The sequence below is a fragment of the Hermetia illucens genome, chromosome 5 (assembly GCF_905115235.1).
Source record: "Hermetia illucens chromosome 5, iHerIll2.2.curated.20191125, whole genome shotgun sequence".
Classification (NCBI taxonomy): Eukaryota; Metazoa; Arthropoda; class Insecta; order Diptera; family Stratiomyidae; genus Hermetia; species Hermetia illucens.
The window spans coordinates 43,927,001-43,949,796 of NC_051853.1; the positions used below are offsets into that span (position 1 = coordinate 43,927,001).

Below are 22,796 nucleotides of genomic sequence, written 5' to 3' on the forward strand. Positions count from 1 at the left end.
ATTCATTTCCCCTTTCTGCACCCCTTGTCAGTTCATACAAATTGCGCTTCTTCTTCTGTTGAGCTTATCTCAATGACTATGAACCCCAAACACATTGTGCCAAGAAGATGTAAAACAAAGTAGTGTATTTGGGTACTATAAACAAAACGATAAACAAATTTCTTTCCTCCTTATTTCTATTTTAAAACTATTTTGGTTTCATACCAATTGTAACCATTGAGTGTGGTGCGTGGGGGAGCTCCCAAAGCAATCTTGAGTCCACTTTTGTCCACCATTGGGCATTGCTACGCCTTACATGGAAAAGTAGTAATTGTGGACCGTTCAAATCACTTACAGTAAGGTTTATTTCACACGTATACGGTTCCATTCGGCTCGGTTTGTTTTCGGTTCTGTTTAGGTCGATGTCGAGGGAAAGCAAGGCCTATTCGTGTCGTGAGAGCATTTCGTGCTATAAGTTCCAATTAGATACTGAATAAACATCGAATTAAAACCGAAACACCATTTGCCGCTTGTCGGTGGCCTAATGCTCCTGTTGTGTTTTCTGTAAGTGTTAATGTCAATTTTTACTAACTCAAGCGGAGTATCTTTTCTTGCGCCCGACGTTACCGTGTTAGCTTCTGAAAGGCACTAGTTTTTAGGAATAGTCCTCTTGACCGGTTACCATAAGAATTGTGGGCTCTAACATCCCTCGTCAACAACATTGAAATGAAGAGAAGGATGGGGGTTACACACTCATCGGTTGCGTCATAACCTAAAAGACTAGTTCAAGGGCTGAATACCGACATATCGCCAAATTAAATCAGCCCCTCAAACTTTGAAAATTGCAACACGAGTCCAGTGGAATTTACAAGGTGGCATGCCTAAACTGTGAGCAGAGTCATATCAGACCAATGAAAACGCTGGTTTCGATACGTTACGGAGAGCGCGCGAGAGAAGTGGAAACGGCTCGAAAAATAAAAAGAAAAGTATATCTTTAAAGCCAACGGTAACACAACACATCATAGAGGAAGGACATAGTATCACATGGGACAACGTTTACGTTGCTAGGGAATTCAGGGACAGCAGAAAGCTTGATACGCGGCAATTTTACGTGGACCGCAGGAAAATAGAGTAGATCACAGCACGGGCAGTATTCAATTGAAACTGCTTTGAGAGATGGCATCTACAAATAATAACCTGGCAGCTAACTAACATACAATATCTTTCGTTCCGAACCCTACCTCCGGTTTCTCAAGTTCTCTTGTTAACCTAAGTAGAATATCACCTAGTAGTAGTGAGGTGAAATATCATCATCATCATCAACGACACAACAACTGATATCCGATCTAGGCCAAAAGCAAAAAAGATGAGGAAACGAAGGCCTCCGCCGGCGGAAGGCAAGACATTTGCGGAAGTCCTTAGTGAAATTCGCTACAGGATGAAAGCCGAAGACAGCAGAGGTGTCTCCCATACGGAAAACGAGGAGTAGCGGAGAGAAGGCTCTTGTTTCCAGCCTAGAGCCCATATGCTCTCTAGAAATCCGGAATCTTGACTGCCCCACAGAAAAGGTCAAAGTAGAGAAGGCGATAAAGCGTGAATGTTCAGAGGTAACCAATGCCCGGGTAGGTGTCATCTCTGTAAATTTTCGAGGCCAAAAGCTCGCCGTGGTGGAAGTCTCCGAGCAATATGCGAGGAAACTCCTTAGCAGTGGGAGAATCAAAATTGGATGGGTAGTAAGCAGGGTGCGAATGCGGATAGTCCCCATCAAGTGCTACAGTTGTCTGGACTATGGACACACGTCAGCAGCTTGCAAGGGACCGGATAGGAAGAAAGCATGCCGGAGATGCGGCCAAGTGCAGGGATCGTGGCGCGTCTGGTGAGAGCGTCGCACACACTGCGGGCTCGGGACGGTGTTCAATTCTTAGGGCGGAATTGGAAAGGGCTAGGGTGCGAACGGCACCATCCGCATTTTACAAATTAACATGCACCGCAGTGCAACCGCTCATCACTTGCTTGCATCTCGACTTATCGGGCACCGCTGTCATCTGGGTTCGGGACGACGTTCGACTTCGTGTTCTTCCCGAAAGCCGAGGAAACGGGTTTGTCTGGTTCCGTTGTTTAGGGATAAGGTTTTTTAGCGTTTAACTGACGCCGGACTTTCGGAGTCGGCTTGATGCTCTGGAGGACGCCAGAGGGAAACGGATTTTGGAAATGGCGGCGACAACCGGGCTCGTAGTTTTAAACACCGACATGACTTTTGCATCGGAATCTCTGGCATCATCGGTGGACGGGTGGCGAGTCCTAGAAAACTTCTCAGCAAGTGATCACCACTACATCGCGTTCGAAGTGGTTGATGCTTTACAAAAATATCAAGCAATGGCGACTTTACGGTTTCTTACCAGGGCAGAGGCAAATCATCAGACTCTGCCTCACCTCTGCACTGGGAGCAGCGTGACCGAAGCGGCTCGTAGATGTTGAGTGCTCCTTTATATAATTCACACGACATGACTACGAATTATATGGTTGATGCTATTTGCCGGCGAGCACCAATGCGACGCTCCCTTGCCTGTGGAAGTTCGTCTTCGCTCTTGGGACAGGCAGGACCGCACTGGAGGGCAACCCGGGGGGTGGTAGTTGACACCGTCGTAAATTCAGTGATTAACCTGATAACGGCGGCGTGTGAGGCTTCCATGCCCCGGAGGGGCCCCAAGCGCGACAAGTCTTCTATGTACTGGAACATGGCAGAAATTGCCGACCTACGGAGGGAGTGTCATAAGCTCCGCCGTTTGGCACAACGTTTGCACGCCAACGAAGAGGCATGTGCCATAAAAGCACAATATAGGTCAGCAAAATGGAGACTCCGCAGCGCTATGAATAAAAGCAAAGCTCGCGGCTGGCAGAACCTTGTAAACGAGGTGAATGAGGACCAGTGGGGACTTGGCTATAAGCTAGTCACTCGAAAAATCGGGGCTCTGCGGAGGCCCTTTATATTAAGTGCTGACCAGATGGGCCGCATTGTTCTCCAGACACCCTGTATAGGTTGATGTCAATAGTGGGGAAAGCGTTGAGGGTTGCCCCATTTCACATTGAGAGAGCTCGAAGAAGCGGTTCTCACTATGAAAAATAAGAGGGCGCCAGGCCCTGATGGCATCTCGGCGGAAGTTTACAAACTGGTGTTCCGCCAACAGCCACAATTGCTGCTTGCGTTCAACGCTTGCTTGAAGGAGGGCATTTTTCCTTGTCGCTGGAAAGTGGCCAGACTCGCGCTGATCAGCAAGGGTAAAGGAGACCCAGAGCTCCCGTCTGCATACCAACCATTGTGTAGGCTTGACACGGCCGGGAAAGTGCTCGAGAAGCTCATCAGGGGTAGGCGGAAAGCAGACTTGGCGTATTGATGCGACGGGTAAACGGATGGACGACTGCTCACGGTTTCAGCCTTGCGCTGGAAACCGAAGTAGTCATCTTGAGCAGAATGAGACACTGACGCTGAACACACCTTTTTCTCTTGCGAGAGGTGGAACGACTTTCATCAGCAGCATCATGCAGACACAGGGGAGCTCTCTCCAGACAACATTGTCAGAGAGATGCTGAAGAGCGCTGGCAGCTGGAATCGTATTGCGCATTATGTTCGGGCTCTTCTTATTGCGAAGAAGATTGAACTCGAATGGCGGAGGGATCGGACGGTAAGGGGTTCTCTGAACTGACCCGTTGGTGAAAGGAATTCTCTGACTTGAAGGCTCCCAATGCCGGGAGAGCGGAAGGGTTAGCCTGAAGTAATGTGTAAAACGGTTCCAGGCTAGTTCTCTGATGACAGGGAGGTGTTTAGTTGGTAGTCCGACAGCGTACTGTTGCGGGAGTCCAACACTCTGTGCGTAAACGCATTCACTTACCCTACTCTCAAAAAAATCTAAACAAATACTTTTATTAATTTAGGTTATTTTTTTTCGTATGACGGTACGAAATGAAATGCTTCAAAGCCTGGATTCAAATTGAACTGTTCCCTTCCTTGTGAAAAATTTAATGTGAGTCTTATCTAAGCATCACAAGGAACGCGTTAACCAATTCTAACATATCGTCGGATAAAAATGGAAAATGCAAAATTTAGGTTGAATAGATTTTTATTCCTTAATCGCGACAATCGCGAAAAGCATTTAATTTTTTTAATGATTTAGTCTTTCTATTCCAAACTAAATTATCCTCCAGATAGTACGATAACAGAATTAAAGGTAACTTTTATTCAATATTACAGAATATTAATTATAATATTATTTTTCCATGATTTTTTTAGAAATCCAGTTATTTTAATCCTTAACTGGTCTCTTTTTTAAAAACTTACTTGGGCAAATTAACATTATGTCTCCACATACGTAGTTAAATTAGAAATTAATATATCAACAGTGTAGATCAGTACGCTAAGCCACATGTCTGCTACAGTTAAATCATTATCATTAGAACTAAAATAACGTTTCAATCAATCAAATGAAGCATTTTAAGAAATACCACCTATAAATAATAACTAAACATAAATACACTTCACACATTCACACAGTTCTTTTTTGATTTTAATGAGTCTAAGATAACTTAAGAAAACTTCCTCGTATTTTTTTATTCTCGACTAAGCGTTCCAGCATCGCAATTCGCTTCGTCGGCGGCAGTGGGACCCCGCTGGATTGTATAACTGATCGCTGAGATTGAGACGAAGAACCGATGCCGTTCGTGGCCGCTGCCGACGATGATGATGGTAATTTAGTGGAATCAATGAAGGCAGGATTTGGTGATGTCGTTCCCGGGTCGGTTAGTTTATTCGCCACGAGACGTTCTTTGAATTCCTTTTCGGTTGAGAACAATTTCACTATGATTTTCTCGGAATCGCTCCCTTCATCCTGCGTCCGATCAGATACGAGTTTGACTTTGCTATCGCCGTTGATGTTGATTTCAATTTTTGGCGGAAGGATTTCAGAGATACTGCTGGCAGTTTTTGTGTTTGCGTTTGAATTAGTGCTCGCGTCTTGACGTCGCTTTTTTCCAACAGACTGGAAGATGTTGTCATCGGATGAGCGACGACTTTCTGGAGGTTTGAGTAGGGACCATTCTGACGATTTAGAATCAGTTACAGCTGGCACTATACGAGTGATGATTGACGGACGTTCCGCTGGAAGCTCAGGCGGTTTGTGAAAACAAGCCGAAAATGAGGAAACCGCTGCGTGCGCCATAATCAGGGCGGCACCTTTTATATTAGGGTTAATATTGGGATTTCGTGGCACCTCTGTGGTCTCCGCTTGGGGAGAGGTATCGCCATTCGAAAGAGTAGGTGGCGTGGTACTATCTCGACTGCTGTCGTCTAGAAAACATTGTGTATTCCTTCGACGTTGAGTTTTCTCGGATAGAACCATGTCTTTTTTCAATAAATTAGACAAATCATATACAAAATCTTTGTTTACAGGTTTCACTCGATTCCTTATCGGTCGTTTTGAGAGGGACGATGACGACCCTTCTTCATTCGAGGACAAAGAGAGGTTTGATGGTGTTCTAGTGAATTTTGACTCATTTTTCACTTCTGTATTCACAGGAGTTTCCCGAGGGGGACTCTCAGCTGGCGATTTAGAAGGCTCCTTGACTTTAGTTCGACGACGTCTCTTTTCAACGTTTTTCGGCGATACTTCGACATCAAGCGTGCCGTTCTCATCAATAATTACATCAGCATCGATATTCTCTTCGTTCCGCTCACCTTTCGATTCTTTCACAATGACATAGTGGAGTACCTCCTCCCTTTCGCCTGTGATTGAATGATTTGAATTCAAATGATTGATGACATCATATTTTCTAAACGCACGATAATCACATAATTTACAGCCGAATTTACGTTTACGATAATGAAACATAGAAATGTGTCTTCGAAGATTACTCAATACATCGAACTTTTTCACACAAATTCTACAATAAAAGGACACTTGTTTGTGACTTTTCAAAGCAGACTCTGACTCAGGACTTTTATCATTTTTTTCAACTATTTGGTCTTGTTTCTGAGAGTCTGATTTAGTATCAGGCGGGGGCGTCGAAGATGGCGATTTATGTAATGAAACCGTTTTTAATGCCATATTTTCCGATGAATTATTAATATTCCAAAACAATTCATTCAGCGATTCTGATGCGTCCGCCATTGAATCTGCGCCTTGGAGTACTTTGCATGTACGTTTACGTTTCCTTTTGTTAACAGGCGATCCATCCCGTGATGGGGCACCACTTAAGCTCATGTATTCGTCTGGATTATTCAAGTCCAGCTCCTTAATATCTCTAAGTTCATTAAGATCATATCCATTCAAGATTGATGGCGTCCTGGGTTGATCATTGCCGTTTCTGCAATTGCTGGTTGAATTAGCCATTTCTGTGAACCGTCGTGTCTGCGGTCCAGGACATTTATTCTTCATCGGGCAATTGTTAAGGTGTGTAGTAAGTACCGCCTTTCTTTCGAATGTCTTCCCGCAATACGCACACATAGGCGAACTATTCGAAAGGTCGGATTTGTTCATCCAAGCTTTGTTTTCTGCATGACGCTTTTCATTGTCTGTCTGAAGGCGGGCAAGTTCCCGACTCGGCCCTCTTGTCTGAACTTCGTCGATGCGAACACATCTCTTCAAAATGGAATCTCGCATCAATCGGATACGACGCAGTGATTTTCTGCAAGATAAAAAGCACTCCATGATTAGTTCAAATTCTCATTCCCGCAAGCAGTGCAACTTACTTATGATCATTACTTAAATGTCGGAACACAGCATGTGGCTGCAAAAATGTTTGAGAACAGGAAGGACACTGATATACGAATGTTGTCGAGATATGTTTAGTTTGAAGATGAAGTTTCAGTGTCTTCTCCGTTAAGAATTTCAAATTACCTGAAACAATAGAAAGGTTTCACCTAGAATTCATTCATCGCTCAAAATTCCAAAAAACTTACAAACATCACAGGACACTTCCTCACTGTCTATATTTTTCTTGTTCTCCTTAAATCTCGATTCTACAGAACTATTCTTCACTACTTTCTTATCATTTACGATCACCTTCCCGTCAGACCCGATCACCGTTCTCTTGTGAATAAGGTCATTAACTTCAGTCACCTCCTTTTTAATATTATCGCAATTTTCCCGTTTAATCGTCTGATAGACTGCAACATTGCTATTAGGAACGCGATCAAGTTGTATTTCGTGTTTCTTGCGTAGAAGCTCATCCTGAGTTAATTTGTTGTTCACTTGATCGTAGTAATCGCTTAGTTTCATTACACTATTTGCTTGTTCCCGCTTCAATAGTCGTTCAACGATGCTACTTAAATCTTTGTTTGAATTTTCTGTGTTTTTATTATCGTTTGTTGTACTGTGATTTACGAAGTCCTGTTCCTTCTGAATGATTGTTGCTACATCCTTGAGATCGAAAGAAAGTATGTCAATGAGATTCAAAATCTACGTGAAGAACTGAAAAACTTACTATGGATCCATTGTTGATATTGAAATGATTTGATAAATTACTGAATGCTGTGCGACAATAAACTCTCTTATGACTTATGAAGTTTGTAAAGCTCCGAAACATATTTCGGCAAACCTTACATTCGTATAGGATATCACATTCTCTTGTTAAGATTCGCCGAATCTGAAATCAAATTAAAGGGTTTTGAAGGGTTCACTTATATGAGACAAATTTCTGATTAATGCTAGAGTTTTATTTGTTTACGATATAAACAGATGACACATGATTTACCGTTCCTTGCTAGATTCAACTTGTTAACTATTTTAATCGATTTATTCCAATTAAAAAACTCTAATTTCCTTTATCAAGTTCGAGCATTGAACAAAGACCTAGCATAACATAAATCACCCTGAGAGCATACTATAAAGGTCATTCCCTTTGAATCCGTAAACAGTGTGTCCATAAGAAGCAAACTCCATGAGAATTTTCCCTCATTGACTGTAATTGTTTTATTTGAAATTACGAAAACTGTATTTCGGGAACCAATTGTCCCTCTTCATCAATATGCTCTCTTGTCTAGAAAAACTAGTATCAGCGTGCTAAGTTTGCCATTCACGTCACGCTACGTGGAAGCATCCGCAGAACCAAAACCAACAGGTCTACTACCAAATCGCTTCCCCACCTCTCTTAATGAAAAACTGCGGACGGAGAAGGTGACTCCTCTATGCCCAAAAACGGGACAAATTGTGCCAATTGGTCCTCTAGGGGTTGAATAGAGCTGAGAGCCCTAAACGGAAATCAAAGTTACGGACTCACGAAATGAGCTTCGGACTGGACGGATTCAACAAGGAAGGTTGTTAGAAGTACCAAATTTGCGCGGCAAGCGGTGCAGAAACAAACGTGAGCCTCTGGCACACAGGACCATTTTCAACCAAATTGATTGAATGCCTCGATGATTGCCGCAATATATAGGGGGGCCTATATAGATTCGAATCACAATCTCGTTGGCATAATGCTCCAAGCTCGAAATACAACCCCGCCTAGAATCCCCTGCCTGTAACACCCATTTGGTGTGGAACGAGTATCACGTCGTTTTCGGCCATACTCTTGGAAAGAAACACGACATTTCGCTGGAAAAAGTTTATTTACGTTTACTAAAGAGGAAAAATACAAATGGCGCAACGGGGAAAAGTGTTGGCACGGCTGAAACGGTGAGATCGGAAAGAGTTGGTCCCGTCGGCTCGGGTGTTGTGGAGAGATTACTTCAATAATCACCGTGGCTCGCCATGCTGTAGTGAGTCACTGATCAAACGCCGTGCAGTGACCGCAAAAATTTGGGGTTCCACCGCCACTCCACCCAACTATCTTAACGGTGAGTAATGGGCATATAAAGGTGCCCCTATTGCGTTCCACGTGCAACTTAGGGTGCATCGACGGGGATGATGGAGTAGCTGGTGTCTTCCGCCTCGAGAGTGAAGGCAACGGCTCCGATTGCGAAATAGCTAGCCGCGGTGATCTCCCCGGGAACGATGGCTGAAGAACTGTGGTCATCGACGATTGGGGCTGTCATGGAACTTGAGACTGGTTGACTCGACGACACAGGATCGAAGTGGAGTTTGGCGAATGGGCACCGGATGTGGCTGAGCTTACTGGCTGAGACCGAAATGGGGCCGAGGATGAAGTTGCGTCTGCAGGCCCAAGATACGTCGGTTTCAGGTCGTCGATAACGCCTGAATAACGCCATTAACGTCCACGACGAATGTGCAATCGTCGATACGACGAACAAACCGATGAGACCCAGAATAAGGCGCTTTCTGGAGGCTTTAGACCGTATCGGCGCGACGAAAGACAAATTCGCAAAGTCTGGAGGTCTTTGAAGACGAAAAGGCGGCGACTTGCATGACGTGAACCTGGAAGAGGACATAACACTTTGAAAAGGCGTCGAAGGTCGGCTACAAAAACAGTACTCTTCGCGGGTTGCTCTGGCGTGGAGGCAAACTCTCCTGGAATTTACAGCGAAGTAAAATAAAAATCATATCTGCTTGTGAGGCTTGAGTGTCTTCCTCACATGCCGAGCTCAGGCCTAAAAGAGCGGCCGGCAGGACTTGTGGTCATAGTGTTTCCGGCGAGCATTTGAGTCCGGCCTCGAGCGACGACGAAGCGCGTAAGCTCTGAGAACAGGGCGGCTTTGTCTGTCGTCCTTGCTCCAAAGTGATTGTTGTTGGCGTTCAAAAAGGGGGGATCCAGCCGTCGAAGAGGGCACGAGCAACCCCATGGGATCTCATGTCCGACAACGAGATTTCTTAGGGCCAGCGGATGTAGTGGTAGATGATTATAAGACAGTATTGGAAACCTTGTGACAGTGGCAGATTTATCGAGTCCATTTGGATATGGTAGAAACGGCCGTCTGGGGTATCGTAGTTGTCTAACTAGGGTGAGATGAATGATTTCGAAAGCCAATTGGCGAAGGCGGGCCAGCAGATAGGGCCTGAGTGTATCGTCGACCAACGCATAGTAAATCTGTTTTTCCTCTAAGGCAAGTTGTTGCAGAGTGACACGCAGTCTGTTTAATAGATGCGAACGTAGCTCATTCAAAACCTGCGCCTCACTAATGCAGTTGGCGCTTAGTAACGTAGGCACCTTCACAGTGTTAACTCGTGAGAGTGCGTCCGCAGCGAGATTATGTGCACCTGGTGTGTACGAAAATGTCATATTAAGTTGGAGGATGTAGTTACTGTTGTAGTTGTCTCAACTTGCGCTCGGGACCACGTTTTCTCGGGGCAATGTTCGACAGCGAAAGTCATATGCCATGGTCTGTGAGGAGCGTAAACTGCCTGCCTTTCGAAGTGCTTAATCGCGATGAAACTCCCGATCTTACGTCGGTACCTATGTTTCGTCAGCAACAGCTTTTTAGAAAAGAATCTCAATGGACCCCAGCGCCTATGGCGTGGCTAGAGGCGTCCGTTGAAGGGTGAGGGACGATGTTGTCCTTACAGCGTTGGAAGACTTCGAATGAGGTTAGCGTCCATGCAAGAGCCGCGTCTTTTGAAGACAAACCTGGCAGCAATTCGGTGAACGGAACTTGCGGGTCTGCCCCGTTCGGAATGCAAGTTTGAGCATGCCGAAAAACGTCGCAATTAAAAAGAATCTACTGGCCTAGTGATGTCAGTTATTGCTTGGGTTTTGGGCGGTGGATTGTGCACGTCATTCGCGTCGACTTGGTATCTAGGGAAGGTAACTGCATTGTTCCCGAGGTGACACTTGGCCCAGTTGATGGAGAGCTTCGCGTCTCGAAGCTTGGAGAACAGCTGACGGAGGTGCTATCGGTGCTTGTTGTGGCTACACGAGAACACGAGGACATTATCTTCTTAGCATTTCACAAAAAAAGCTTTCGAAACAAGTAATTTATCGCGCGCTGGTTTGCGAAGGACAAACGGTATACCGAAAAACTCAAAAAAAGTCGAAAAGCATCGTTGCGGCCATTTTTTCGACATCCTCCGGTGCGACTGGATGGCGACAGTGGCGCAGGTCAACGGGAAGGCCGTGATGCTTTAGAGTGTCAGCTGTGATAACGGTACTTACATTCTCAATGATGAAGAAGTGTTGCCGAAGACCCAAATCAAACTGATGCGATTTAAGACCGAACGTCGCTATCGGCTTCGCGTTTGCAGTTTGAAGAACGAGCTCCTCCCTAGCCAATCGCGAGAAATAGAACGCCCTCGTTGTTAGCCATGTTGTTGCATTTCGTAGGAGTGCCTCGACGGAGCCCCCTTCGATGCCCTGGTGAGCTACGTAATTGCCATACGCAGCGCAACGAACTCGAACACGATGGAATCCGATGTTGTCGAAGAGAGAATTCTATTCTGTTTCTCCAAGAAAAACTCCGGAATGAGTGTGGATTGAGGAAGGGCAGATCACTTATAAAGAATTGGAACCAAAGTGTCCATTATCGTGAAGTTATACCAGTGAAGTCCTCTGTGAAGTCCATCTACCCCAATCCCTTACAAATTATGTTATATATCCAAAAGTAATATATATGTAGCTATTTTTATTAGCTAAGCAAATTAGAATATTGATTGCCGGAGAGAGAAAGTTAATATGAAGGAAAATCAATTAAGGTGCCAACTGAAAATTCAAAAACCCGACATAAGTATGAATTATAACGGCCGTAAACCGACAATTAGAAACCTTGGCTAGTGTGATTCGAGACAACAATTATACCTTGTCTAGGTGGCCCTGACCGCACTAATTTTGAGGAACTACACTTAGTTTTTGAACAAGAAATCGTCATGACGGTTCAATATTTAACTAACTAGCAAATAAGAAGACTGCGTAAAGCCATTGCGGAGAAAAAACGAGGCAAACTGTAAATTTGGATCAGCTCTCGTTTTAGTGGGTTAGAATTTGAAAACGACACACAGACAGGCAGTAAACTGACTTTAATAAGGTTTTGAATTACACGAAACATTTCTTTCTTCCGTTAACAAACGCCGGCTCGTCGTGATCGGTTGCATGATTTTGACCTAATGTAGATGCAGTCGCGAGGTATTTCAAATCCCCATTCGGCATATCAAGCCACCGTTGGTTCGACTAGCCTTTCGGTTGCTTACCATTGACTTTGATGTTCAAACCAAATTTGACAAGTGGATTCTCAATAGTGCGATTTACATGACCATACAATCGAAGCCGCCCCTCTGGCAATTTTTCAGCAATTGGTGTAACCCCATATCGATCGCGGATACCCTAATTTCGGATGTGATTAAGATTACACGATTAGTCCAACCCAACCTCTTCGTTTCCATTACCACAAGACGCCGTTCATTGTCTTTATTAGTCGGCCAATACTCAGAACCAGAAGGCGACAAGGGGGATGAATGCAACAAAGCGTCATCTTCTAAACGTTTTCACCCACAAACCGTTTAATATCCTTGAATACAACAAAAGACAGATGGGCAGGCGATTTTAATAGTATGCAGCATAAATAGAACAAAACACGGAATTCCGGTCTATTGTACGGGATTTTAGATTCATTGCTATTCATTCATCATAAAAAACACAAAAATTTAAGTTGGAGATTGCAAGATATCTCTTAACCAACAAGATTAAACCCGAACTGAACTGGTGGTAGGAGTTGAAAAATTACAAGTTACTTTTATTAAATTATGATTAGAAGATTAGAAATATTTACCTCTTCAGTCCCATTATCATATGCACGTTTTGCCTCAAGAAATCCTGTCAGTCCTGTTGTAATTGGTTTCCGCAGAATACTTAAGTCTTGTTTGTTATTTTGTTCAGAATCTGAACTGTATCCCGAGTTGATCTTCTTCATTTTGAAAATATTCTTGTTCCTATTTATTTATTTATTCAGTGTTTATTTCAGCCCATATGAAGCTGCTATCATTTTCTGTAAAGAGAAGAAATATTCAATTAGTCAAGTTTGTGCTTTCATATGCTTCCTTAGATTATCCTGATAGGGTATGTACATATGTACGCATTACGGAAATTCATTCGATTTGGATGGATTCGTTGAAAATGTTATTTGGCTCACAAAATAAAAACATATTACACTCTTCTGCGTGTTATCAGATGCAGGGATTTTATTATCACTGGGTTCATTTTTTCTTATTCATTCTCAACTGTTCAAATTTTTCGGTAGATGATAACAAAGCATATATGTACGTGTGAAATATTACTTCAAGTTCATTGCGTCACTGATAAGCGAAGCGGACATTCAGAATTATATTGTGGTATACACGTTAGTGGATAACGTCGAAGTGTAGCATATTTTTTTCGAAAATGGATACAATGAAGTATAAGGTCCATTGTACCTTGATCAGGAACTTCTGTTCACACAGTTTCCAAACGGCACCGCACGCAGGCCATCCTCCGGTTTGCTAGAATCTCGAGTGGAGAACGAGCGCGGTCGTCGGAATGAGGTCTGATTCCAGGGCCCAAAAACCGGTTGTGATACCTAAAAACCCTTGACAAAGGAGCCGAGATTATTGTGCCTTGGAATGACAAGACAGAGATCACACATTTCTCAACACCCCAAAAGAGAAGTAATATTACCCTTGGATCATTAAATAGGAAAAAAGTGGTAATCCCAGAAAGAAGAAGACATTTCTTAACCAAATAATTTATGACGCTACTATGATATTTTGATTTCTTCAGTGGCACGTGGAAGAATTGTAGTGTGAATTTCATAAAGTGGAAATTGGGATAGAGTGGAGGGAGAAGTTGAGCAATAGAGTGGGGATTATAGTTGGTAAGGTGATAGGTAGTGATAGCGTGGCCCGTTTTGTCTGATTGTTGAAACACATTGTGCCTGGGAGTAATGAAGTATGTAAAGAAGAACCCTAGTTTCTTAGTCGAATAGGTAATTATTGTATGGAAAGAGGGTCTGTGGGCAATGATTTGAAAGAAGACAATATTCTTCGGAAATCTTAATTTCTAAACATTAAACAACAAAAGAAGTTGGGATGTGACTACTACCTTTATATTCAGCTAATATGCAATAATGTATGCTACTTGAGATCCTTTCTATTGGATCTTATTGAATGTGCACTTCGTATATCTTGATTTTTAAATATAAGGATACAACAATGGAAAACTTGCCGTTATTTCAAGCGTAGGTCCAGAGTCGGTGGAAAGATTTAAAGCTGCCATCTCCACAGAGGAGGATGACCTATCAACGCATTCTTGACAACCGTATTCGCGAAATCGTTGAAATAACCGTGAATCAAGACGGATTTGTCAAAAACTGCACCGCTGCGCGGTTACTCATAGAGAAACACTGTGAGAAGCATCGCCCTCTTTACATTGCCTTTCTGGATCTAGCGAAAGCGTTTGACCATGTGCCACACGAACTCATCTGGTATGCTTTACGACAACACTTAGTGCCAGAAGAACTCATGAGCTGAGTTCAATTTCTCTACCACGATCCGAAAAGTAAAGTTCGAAGTGTGGCGAGTGTATCAAAACCGTTGCGTGTCTCTGTTGGTGTTCATTAAGGTAGCATCCTCTCGCCAATCCTCTTTATTCTTATTATGGACACCGTCACACGAGACAGCGCCCTATAGACTACTTTCTGCAGATGATGTTTTCTAAGCATCTGATAGCAAAAATGATCTCGAGCAACTTGTCCAAAAATGGAATGATCGCCTCATGCAACACGGTCTCAGACTGAATTTGAATAAAACTGAATTTTTGACTGCCGATCCCCGTGAAACAGACACAATCACTGTCAGAGGAATTGACCTGACCAGAACTGAGCGATTTAAATACCTCGGGTCAACGCTATCAGTCAATGGGAACTGCGTTATGAAATTGCATTAGTGCAACCTGAATGAAGTGGCGTCTCAAATCTAAAATTTACCGCAATATCGTCCGTCTTGTCTCTATGGTTCTGAGTGTTGGCCGACTATAAAAGACAATGAACGGCGTCTTGCGGTAATGGAGACGAAGATGTTGCATTGGACGAGTGGCGTGATACGTTTTGATCACATTCTATTTCGACATTTAAAACAAAGTAAAATTTCTCCTCAAATGTTATGGAAGATTCGAGGTTTTACTGGTGAGTCATGTTCTGCAAAGAGGAGGAAAACCGGAATAGAGGAGAATTTAATTTGAATGGTGCACTCTGAAATGGTTAATGGAGATAGAAAAATTTGAGAGTGTGAAATTCAAATTTTTAATTCCGCGTGGGATAGTTGCAATAATGTGGCGGAGGAATATGGAACACGCGTTGGGCGTCGAGTTGTATTTTCACAAGGATGGCTCAATCATCGCCACGCTTCCACTTCAATATCGCCAATTATTATTTGTTGCATGGATAAGCAACTTAACATCATCGAAAAATTATGGGATTTCACGAAGAGCAAATTCACCTCCAGATAATTTAAGAGTTTTTTTCTGACAAAATTCAGCTGGAATAAGAGTACACACAGCATGTGAATAATTGCTTTGTGGCAACATTTTCTAAGATATCGCATTCCTTCAAGGAAAGATTTGCGGTGGTCAACATTGAAGAATTTTAAAAGAGTTATTGCAAGTTACTTGTTTGCAGCAATCGTCCCAGAACCCCCATTTGTCTAAAGAACATTTATAATATTAGACTGTTGTTGAAATGACTTTTTTGAAATTGTACAGATCACCTTCATATTGAATACAATTTTAGAATACATATTTGGCTAGGTCACACCTTTTTTTGCCTTTATATTTTTGTCGCTTTAAACTTATTTGATAACAATAATAATCGTTGGCACAACAATCCATATTGAATCAGGGCCTTGAAGGGTATTAGAGCACTTCATTCAAGACCGTAACGGTACACTACAGGATAGCCTGTAGGAGGCAATGTGGTCAGCTTTGCGCTCGCCCGAGATTATTACCCTGATTTTACCCAGGTACTCATTTACAACTGAGTCGACTGGAATCCGACGTCAAATCACGATACAAATTCCACTGCCACCAGTGAAATTTGAACCGCGATCTTCCGCTACGATAGCCCAGCGCTCTAACCGCTCGAGCCATCCGGACACTCAAACTTATTTTACAACTACAAAATAGTGGCAGTTTTAGGGTAAAAGTCTTTTTTTTTTACTCCAACTCAAAAATTGAAAAAAATAAATAAATAAAAATAAAAGGAGACAATTGCGACCTAAATCTATTTCTAAATTAACTCTTCTTCCAACCAACATTTTATGGTGTCAAAAAGGATAAAGAGGAATAATCATTTATCTTTGGAAGGCCAATTATATGGTGTAGGCATCAATTCTACTATTTGAAACTGTGAGTCGGACGAACTCTTCCGAAATTTTCAAATTTAACATTTTTTTACAATTTTAGGGGAACGACGAATGCATGGCAGTTCCATGTGTACATGGTTAAAAATTCAATTGCCCTCTATTTTTTAAAAAGCCATTTACACAAATTATTTGATCTGAAAAGCACTTTATTGATAATAGTCGCCCTCATACGCTTCACACTTCAATATTATTAGCAAATATGAAGAAGTTAACCAAAAACAGATAACAAAAAGGGCTGAAGAGAAATATATTCTTCAAGAATGTTTCAGTCGAATGTTAATTACTCTCATTAATTATAACGTCATCATCTTATTTACAAGGCCTAAGATGCAGAAAATTCACGCAAAATGAACTGCTATAACTTTGACACAAATAGCCGCATTTCCATGAAACTTGTCATGCGTATGCACAATACTGTCCTCTATGTTGGTGCATATTACAACTAGGATGAACTTAAGGGGAGTTTTTAGTCAATTTCTAAAAGTTGGTAATATATTTTTAGTTAGAGTATTTGAGCAGATATCCGAATGAGACATATTTTGAGGGCTAGATTTCATATAAGCACACCACTCTTATTTTTTCCAAATTTTTCGATTGGCTAGTTTCCGAAAATGAGTCCTGTCTCACTTTAAGTGGACACATTTTGATTCCTTGTCTTAAGTCTTAAATTTTGCATCTAGGGTTTCCCAAAAACGAGAGTTCCGTTTTCCAACTGGTCCGATCTGCCATTAAGTGGCTGGCGGCCTTAGGAGTCCCTCAATTCCTAAACAAAATTTTGTTTTTAGTAGCTTTTCACTAAAGATGGGGGTAAGTCGGTCCCGAAATATATTTGGAGAAACCTAGTCCTTGCCTACTAATGTTAGGTTAGACTACAAGTAGCAGACGAAACTCTTTTAGAAACCATAGCATTTTTGAAAGAGACACAGGAGTGTCTAGAGGGCAACAACGTTGCTTACATTAGTCGAAAGTTCTACCGAGCTTCAGGATAAATCGAAGAGTCCAGAAAAAGTGGAAGTTCATATGTACTACAATCAGCCGATAAGGAAAAATAAAAATGCTGTCAATTGGAGTCGAAAAAATTGCAAGTAATTAAATTAAAATCCCTAGTCACTTTAATAAGGAAAAATCCGAGCTGTGATAGAAATTATGGAGTTAATGCGAGAAATACCGAAACAAATTACTGCCAATTTAAAAAGTGGGGCCTAACAACCGACCCCAATATAAAAACGCGAACTCTATCTTACATAAAAATGGGAGATATTTTTTTATTTTAGAGATTGGGTGATTTTCCCCAATATTAAAAATGCGGTGAGCCTTAAAAAATATTAACTTCGCAAGTAATTATTATAAAGTCGCAGAACGTTTGTTAATATAAATATTATAGGATCTTGAAAAAATTTAGTACTTTTATTTAATTTTTAATTTAAGTAAGGAAAATTAGTTGTTACTGACCATATTGTCTAATAATGTGTACTGTTACGGTCTTCAATGAATTACGCTAACACACTTCAAGGTGTTGCATCAATAATTATTAGGGAAAATCGAGCTTTAGCACTTTATCTCTTTACCCAATCTAAGTTGCCCCAAAAATCGTTGAAATGATTAAAGAAAACCAGAAATCGAGTAGGTACAAAGCAAATGTTCTTTCCCGAATTCTCCAGTTTTGGCATCAATAGTCAAATAATTACCCTACGTATCAACAGTGATCAAGAATTTTGTAAAGAAAAAAGCAATTTTTACGATATTATTCAATACAACAAGAGGCTCACCTATAAATAAGGTTCTGAAATTTCGCAGGACTGCGTAACGAAATCCGTAACATAGTTTTTCATGTTTGGCGTGACGATCCATATAAATTCTTTGTTTGAAAAATGCGCAATGTTTGTTAGGCAATCACATTGATAATGCCTGAATCACCCGCTTTGTATGGTGGCCTAGGATGCTTATAGATGGAATTAGTTCTACTACTTCCTCATAATTCTGTCAACATAGTAGGTCTCGTACTTTCTTTATCGCATTATGAACTCACGCATAATAAGATATCTGGGTTTGCACATTGTCGATCAATTATAAATAGAAATGAAGCCTATCTGAAGTAACATTGCTTAGGGTGCGTGTAGTGTTAAGGAGCAAGGACAACGGTATAACAGCACGCCTGAAGTAACCTAATCAAAATTGAGCAGAACAACCTCGACCACCCAAATTAAATTAAATTAATTATGAGAAATTTTGAACCATACATTGAAAATAATATTTTCAAGAGTATATTATACTCCGCAGTGTGCTTATGTATTTCATCACACTGGAAGGGATTTAGATTAACCTTCCAGATAGGCTCTTGAACACACAAGACAACAGCGATTCTAGAAAAATCGTGCTATTTCTGAAGTTTACACTATCCCCAAAAATAAATCGATTTTATTAAATTTCAGTCAGTGATAAGAATTCTATTTTTTTTTTCACGTGAGGAGGAGAACTGTACGCTTTTTGCAACTTACATACACAAATAATGAATTGCAAAAAAAGCTCTACCAACAAAGCACATTGACTGGATTAGCGGCTCTGATATTAGAGATACGCAATCTTATCCAAGAGCATTCTCTTTTTATCTACGATATATCGAAAATCCGAAATGAGAACTGATAATTTTGGAGGATTTCACTAATACCCACTGTTCACTTATGACAGTTAATAAAATTTAAATTGTTCTCCATTCAAATGTTTTTTCTATTCAACGAAAAATTTGTAATATCTTAGGGCAGTATCTGCACAAAACTTTAAACCGAAATACCACTTGAAGTCAGGTGAAAACCCCACTTTTCCAGCATCTTCCATCCAAATATCCAATTCTTGCACAATGATTTCATCATTTACAGTACACACCGTAAAGCCAGTCAATCATTACACTAACTCACCGTTCGAATTTCAGGTTGCAAATTGTTTGAAAAATCACGCTGACAACATACTATTGGAACGATATATATTTGCGAAAGAATATAATCCGCCACATTACAAAGTCCCTCGTGAGCACTAGTCTTCCATGCTCAACTTGATGCGAAAATTGCTATTTTTCTGCCAAAACCGATTACAAACTATTTTTTTCCCAATTTCAACTTCAATCAATAATTGAATTTATTGAGAGAGAAGACGTAGCGAAATGAAACACGTTATCTATGGCGAAGGTTAATAGGCACACTATGATCGTTGCATACTTATGAAGTTTGCAACTGACACAAATGATAAGAATTATGAATTTTTTCGGCTGTCGGGATAACTTCCAGGAGGTCTGAGGTTCCACAGCGCCTTTCTGGATGGGGAAATCGCTTTCCCGGAGGGTTTGGAGGCGTGCAGTTCTGCAGGTGGAAATCTTTAGGAAGGCCGATGAGACACCATTTATTTTGGTCAACAACGAAAGAAACTGCATTTATTATAACAGACTTACAGGAAACACACTCTCACTCACTGAAAATATCGTTCTTGAATGTAAAAACACAGCCAAGCGTACAACACATGCGGTAGTTAGTCACTATGAACTTATTCACACTTGGCTCTCAGGCTCCATGACGATAGTGCTATTAAACTGTGTAGTGAGTTCACCAGATCTAGAATCGTGTTTGCATTCAGATAACTTGGGAACGTCTTGGAGCTAATTCCTCGTACATTTGAAACTTACACGGAACACTGTCTATGCTTGGAAGACCAGCACCGACCGATATGATGTGACTCACGTATTACCTTCTCAAGACAATCATCTCTTGACTCCGGCCCATATCGACTACAGAAAACTGCCTTTCATTAATCGCTCACTTAATGCGCACAGAACAAAGTACAATTGTTCGAGGGGGTAAGAAAGCTATTAACATTTCCAATATCGTTTGATTGATTATTATCTTCTTTGAAAGTACTTGGTGAAAAACCGAAAACTTAACGAAAGTGATAGTGCGAAGAACCAACTTGAGAACACACTATCGCGATGCTGTTAAACTGCAGAAATTGGAAGATCTTTTTCAACTAGCCCAAATGAAAATATGGTACGAAACTAGAAGCACAAAATCACCTTGACGGTATTGATTCGTGGGTAGCAAGCATAGAGCGACAAGCACATGTATGACCGACCGACAGTGTAATATTGTTCCATTCCTCCCCTACTAGCGGCACACTGAACACCAACACTCTGCCGAGAGCCAGAGAGTCATCTGCGATACCTGAAACACCTGAACTGGCCAGAGTTATTAAAGGCAAGGTGCTGATGGTGTATGCTAGGTAAGATATTCTTGTATCTCTGCTGCAAGAAAGATATGGGATTGGCTTTCAAACTATTGGGTAAATAAGAATTTCATTGTATTGGCTTGTTCATGATCCGAACAGATTGTTTCCTTATCAGTTGATACTACAAATTATGACGTTTTACAAGGGAGGGCATGTCGAGGCAGAAAGAAATGTTTTTTAAGTCGATTGATTTTTCTTTTTTTAGTTGGTACATATTCCTTCTTGTACTTATTTGCTGAATCGCACAGCAGTAGAAATGCGAGGATAAATACTAAAATATGAATACAGCACTTTAGATAACAGTGCGAAAGATTTTACGCAATAAACTCCAGAGAAAAGCTTTCCGACACGCACAAGATATTCCATAGTGACCGCAAAGATTCCGTACTAGCCACTAATATGTCACCATATCCACTTCACAAGATACTGTCATTTTGTATGCTAGAGAGCGTGGCAATTTGCCAATCAAAATAGGAAGCTCGTCTTCATGAATTTTGCCTACAATTAATTAATAATAACCATTTCAGTTATATTATCGATACTATTCTCTATAGTGGTGAATTGAATTGGCTTTTTGGAATGAATCTGAATAGCTCAAATATCAAAAGCTCAGAGCTTCAGTTGTGAAAGGTCTAAAAAAGTCTTAAATTGGTAACTTTTGGGTGTGCACCCAATGCACAACATTATTTTGTGTGTGGTCGCGTCATTCTATGAGTTTCTGACTTTAGGTAATTCCTGGCTGAATATACAGCATATACATATATATTGAACATACTTCACTTATTCATTAATAATTGGAGCATTTGCACCAAACTCTTCAATTTCACTATGTATATTACGCTCTATGTTAGTAGAATGCGGCTCGGGGTCCAGAAGCTTCAAATATAATCTATTTTGTAGCTCTTCTACACTTCTATGCTCGCGTTGGCTTGAAATTTTTTTTTTTTTTTTTTGGTTGACTTGAAGGTAAAGTTCTCTTGAAGAAATAACCCATTTTTGCTGTTCTAAATATGCTAATAATCGCGGAATTAGCACTAAACTTTCTAGTCTCGCCGCTTATCCTACGCATTGCGTAGGAAGGAACAAAACTCGATTTGGGGAACATTCAAGTATGAGCAAATTTTTAGTTCTCTTATGAAAACTTTTGTAGTACTCGTCCCACACATTTTTTTCTCCAAATATTTCTACTTTTCAAAGCGGGTTAGATTTGACATTTGTTACCAAGGAGGGGGAATGGGAGGGTATAAGGATGTTTAGTTAAACCAATGGCCCCTCCTCAGCAACTACTTAACCGAAAAGTCTGAAAAAAAACTCATGATAATGTTTCTCTACTTTATAATGTCTGCAGCTTTGTGGCATGGACGATATTTGCGTTGGAGTGCATTCAACAATGTGCATTTTTCCTCTTTTTCCCCCATTTTAGCCAATTACCTCTCTCAATTTCATAATTCCTATCCCGACATTCATTTATATTCAGCATTTAAAATTTAAAAAAATAATTTCACTTATACCCAACAATCCATTTTCATTTGAACAATTCCAAATTGTATTTAATACTATTATAATTTTCGAATGGTGCAAACGAGAATTGGCCAGGCATCGTTCGTTAACCCTTTTATTTTTGCATAAACTTACCCAGATTACATATTATTGGATGCAACCAAAGATTTGATGCAGTACTACAAATGTAATTTGTTGTAGTTTTGCTTTTGCTGTCGGTGTCAACCAGAGTAGAAATTAGTGGGACCGAGACCGGCTGATGAAGTTGGAATTTGGATTAGCTGGATTCGGCGAGAAGTCCAATTTTCAAAGCGAATATATTCGGTGTGTCTGCGGGAAAACCAGAAGGACTCTCGGACGAAATCACTCATTTTTTAGTTTTCACAAATACCTCCCAGAATTAGATGAGAATTCTCCTTAGATGGCGGGGAAGAAGAGATGTCCGCAGAAAGCCAGAAAAAGTCAGAGGATAGGGATTCGTGCACTGGGAGCAAAAGGAAAGTACCACCTTGGCGCTTGGCAATTGTTAAGTTTTCATGGAAATTCTGAGGGAAATCTCTAATTAGTATAATTTACATCTGACTCATATTAATAGTGAGTGAATCATACGGCGTGGACTCTTGGACAGTGTGACTGATATCAGCTAATACAACCTATTAAGTTGTTGCACATGACATGGCCGATTTGATACTAACATTTGAAACGACTGTAAAGCTTACAAAAATTTATTTAATTAATCAAAATAGGTGCCAGTCGATTCAAAACATTTCTCCCAGCGAGATACAA

General features: G+C 41.1%; 1 protein-coding gene across 11 annotated transcripts in view; it reads right to left on the bottom strand.

Annotated features, from left to right (window-relative positions):
* Nucleotides 1–4,083: 4,083 nt before the first annotated feature.
* The window catches only part of LOC119658250, a 54,655-nt gene continuing 35,942 nt past the window's right edge, over nucleotides 4,084–22,796 (bottom strand). For 6 of the 11 annotated variants that reach the window (XM_038065525.1, XM_038065527.1, XM_038065526.1 and 3 more), the window contains 5 exons: nucleotides 12,623–12,838; nucleotides 7,456–7,617; nucleotides 6,932–7,391; nucleotides 6,722–6,869; nucleotides 4,084–6,657 (listed from right to left, as the gene is read on the bottom strand). In XM_038065525.1, coding sequence (XP_037921453.1) covers nucleotides 4,551–6,657; nucleotides 6,722–6,869; nucleotides 6,932–7,391; nucleotides 7,456–7,617; nucleotides 12,623–12,763 — 3,018 coding nt within the window. In that variant the 5' untranslated portion in view covers nucleotides 12,764–12,838 and the 3' untranslated portion in view covers nucleotides 4,084–4,550. Of the gene's footprint in view, nucleotides 6,658–6,721; nucleotides 6,870–6,931; nucleotides 7,392–7,455; nucleotides 7,618–12,622; nucleotides 12,839–19,156; nucleotides 19,650–19,683; nucleotides 19,812–19,914; nucleotides 20,254–20,298; nucleotides 20,652–22,796 lie in introns of those variants that run through there. The other 5 variants (XM_038065528.1, XM_038065532.1, XM_038065531.1 and 2 more) reach the window with 5 other exon arrangements.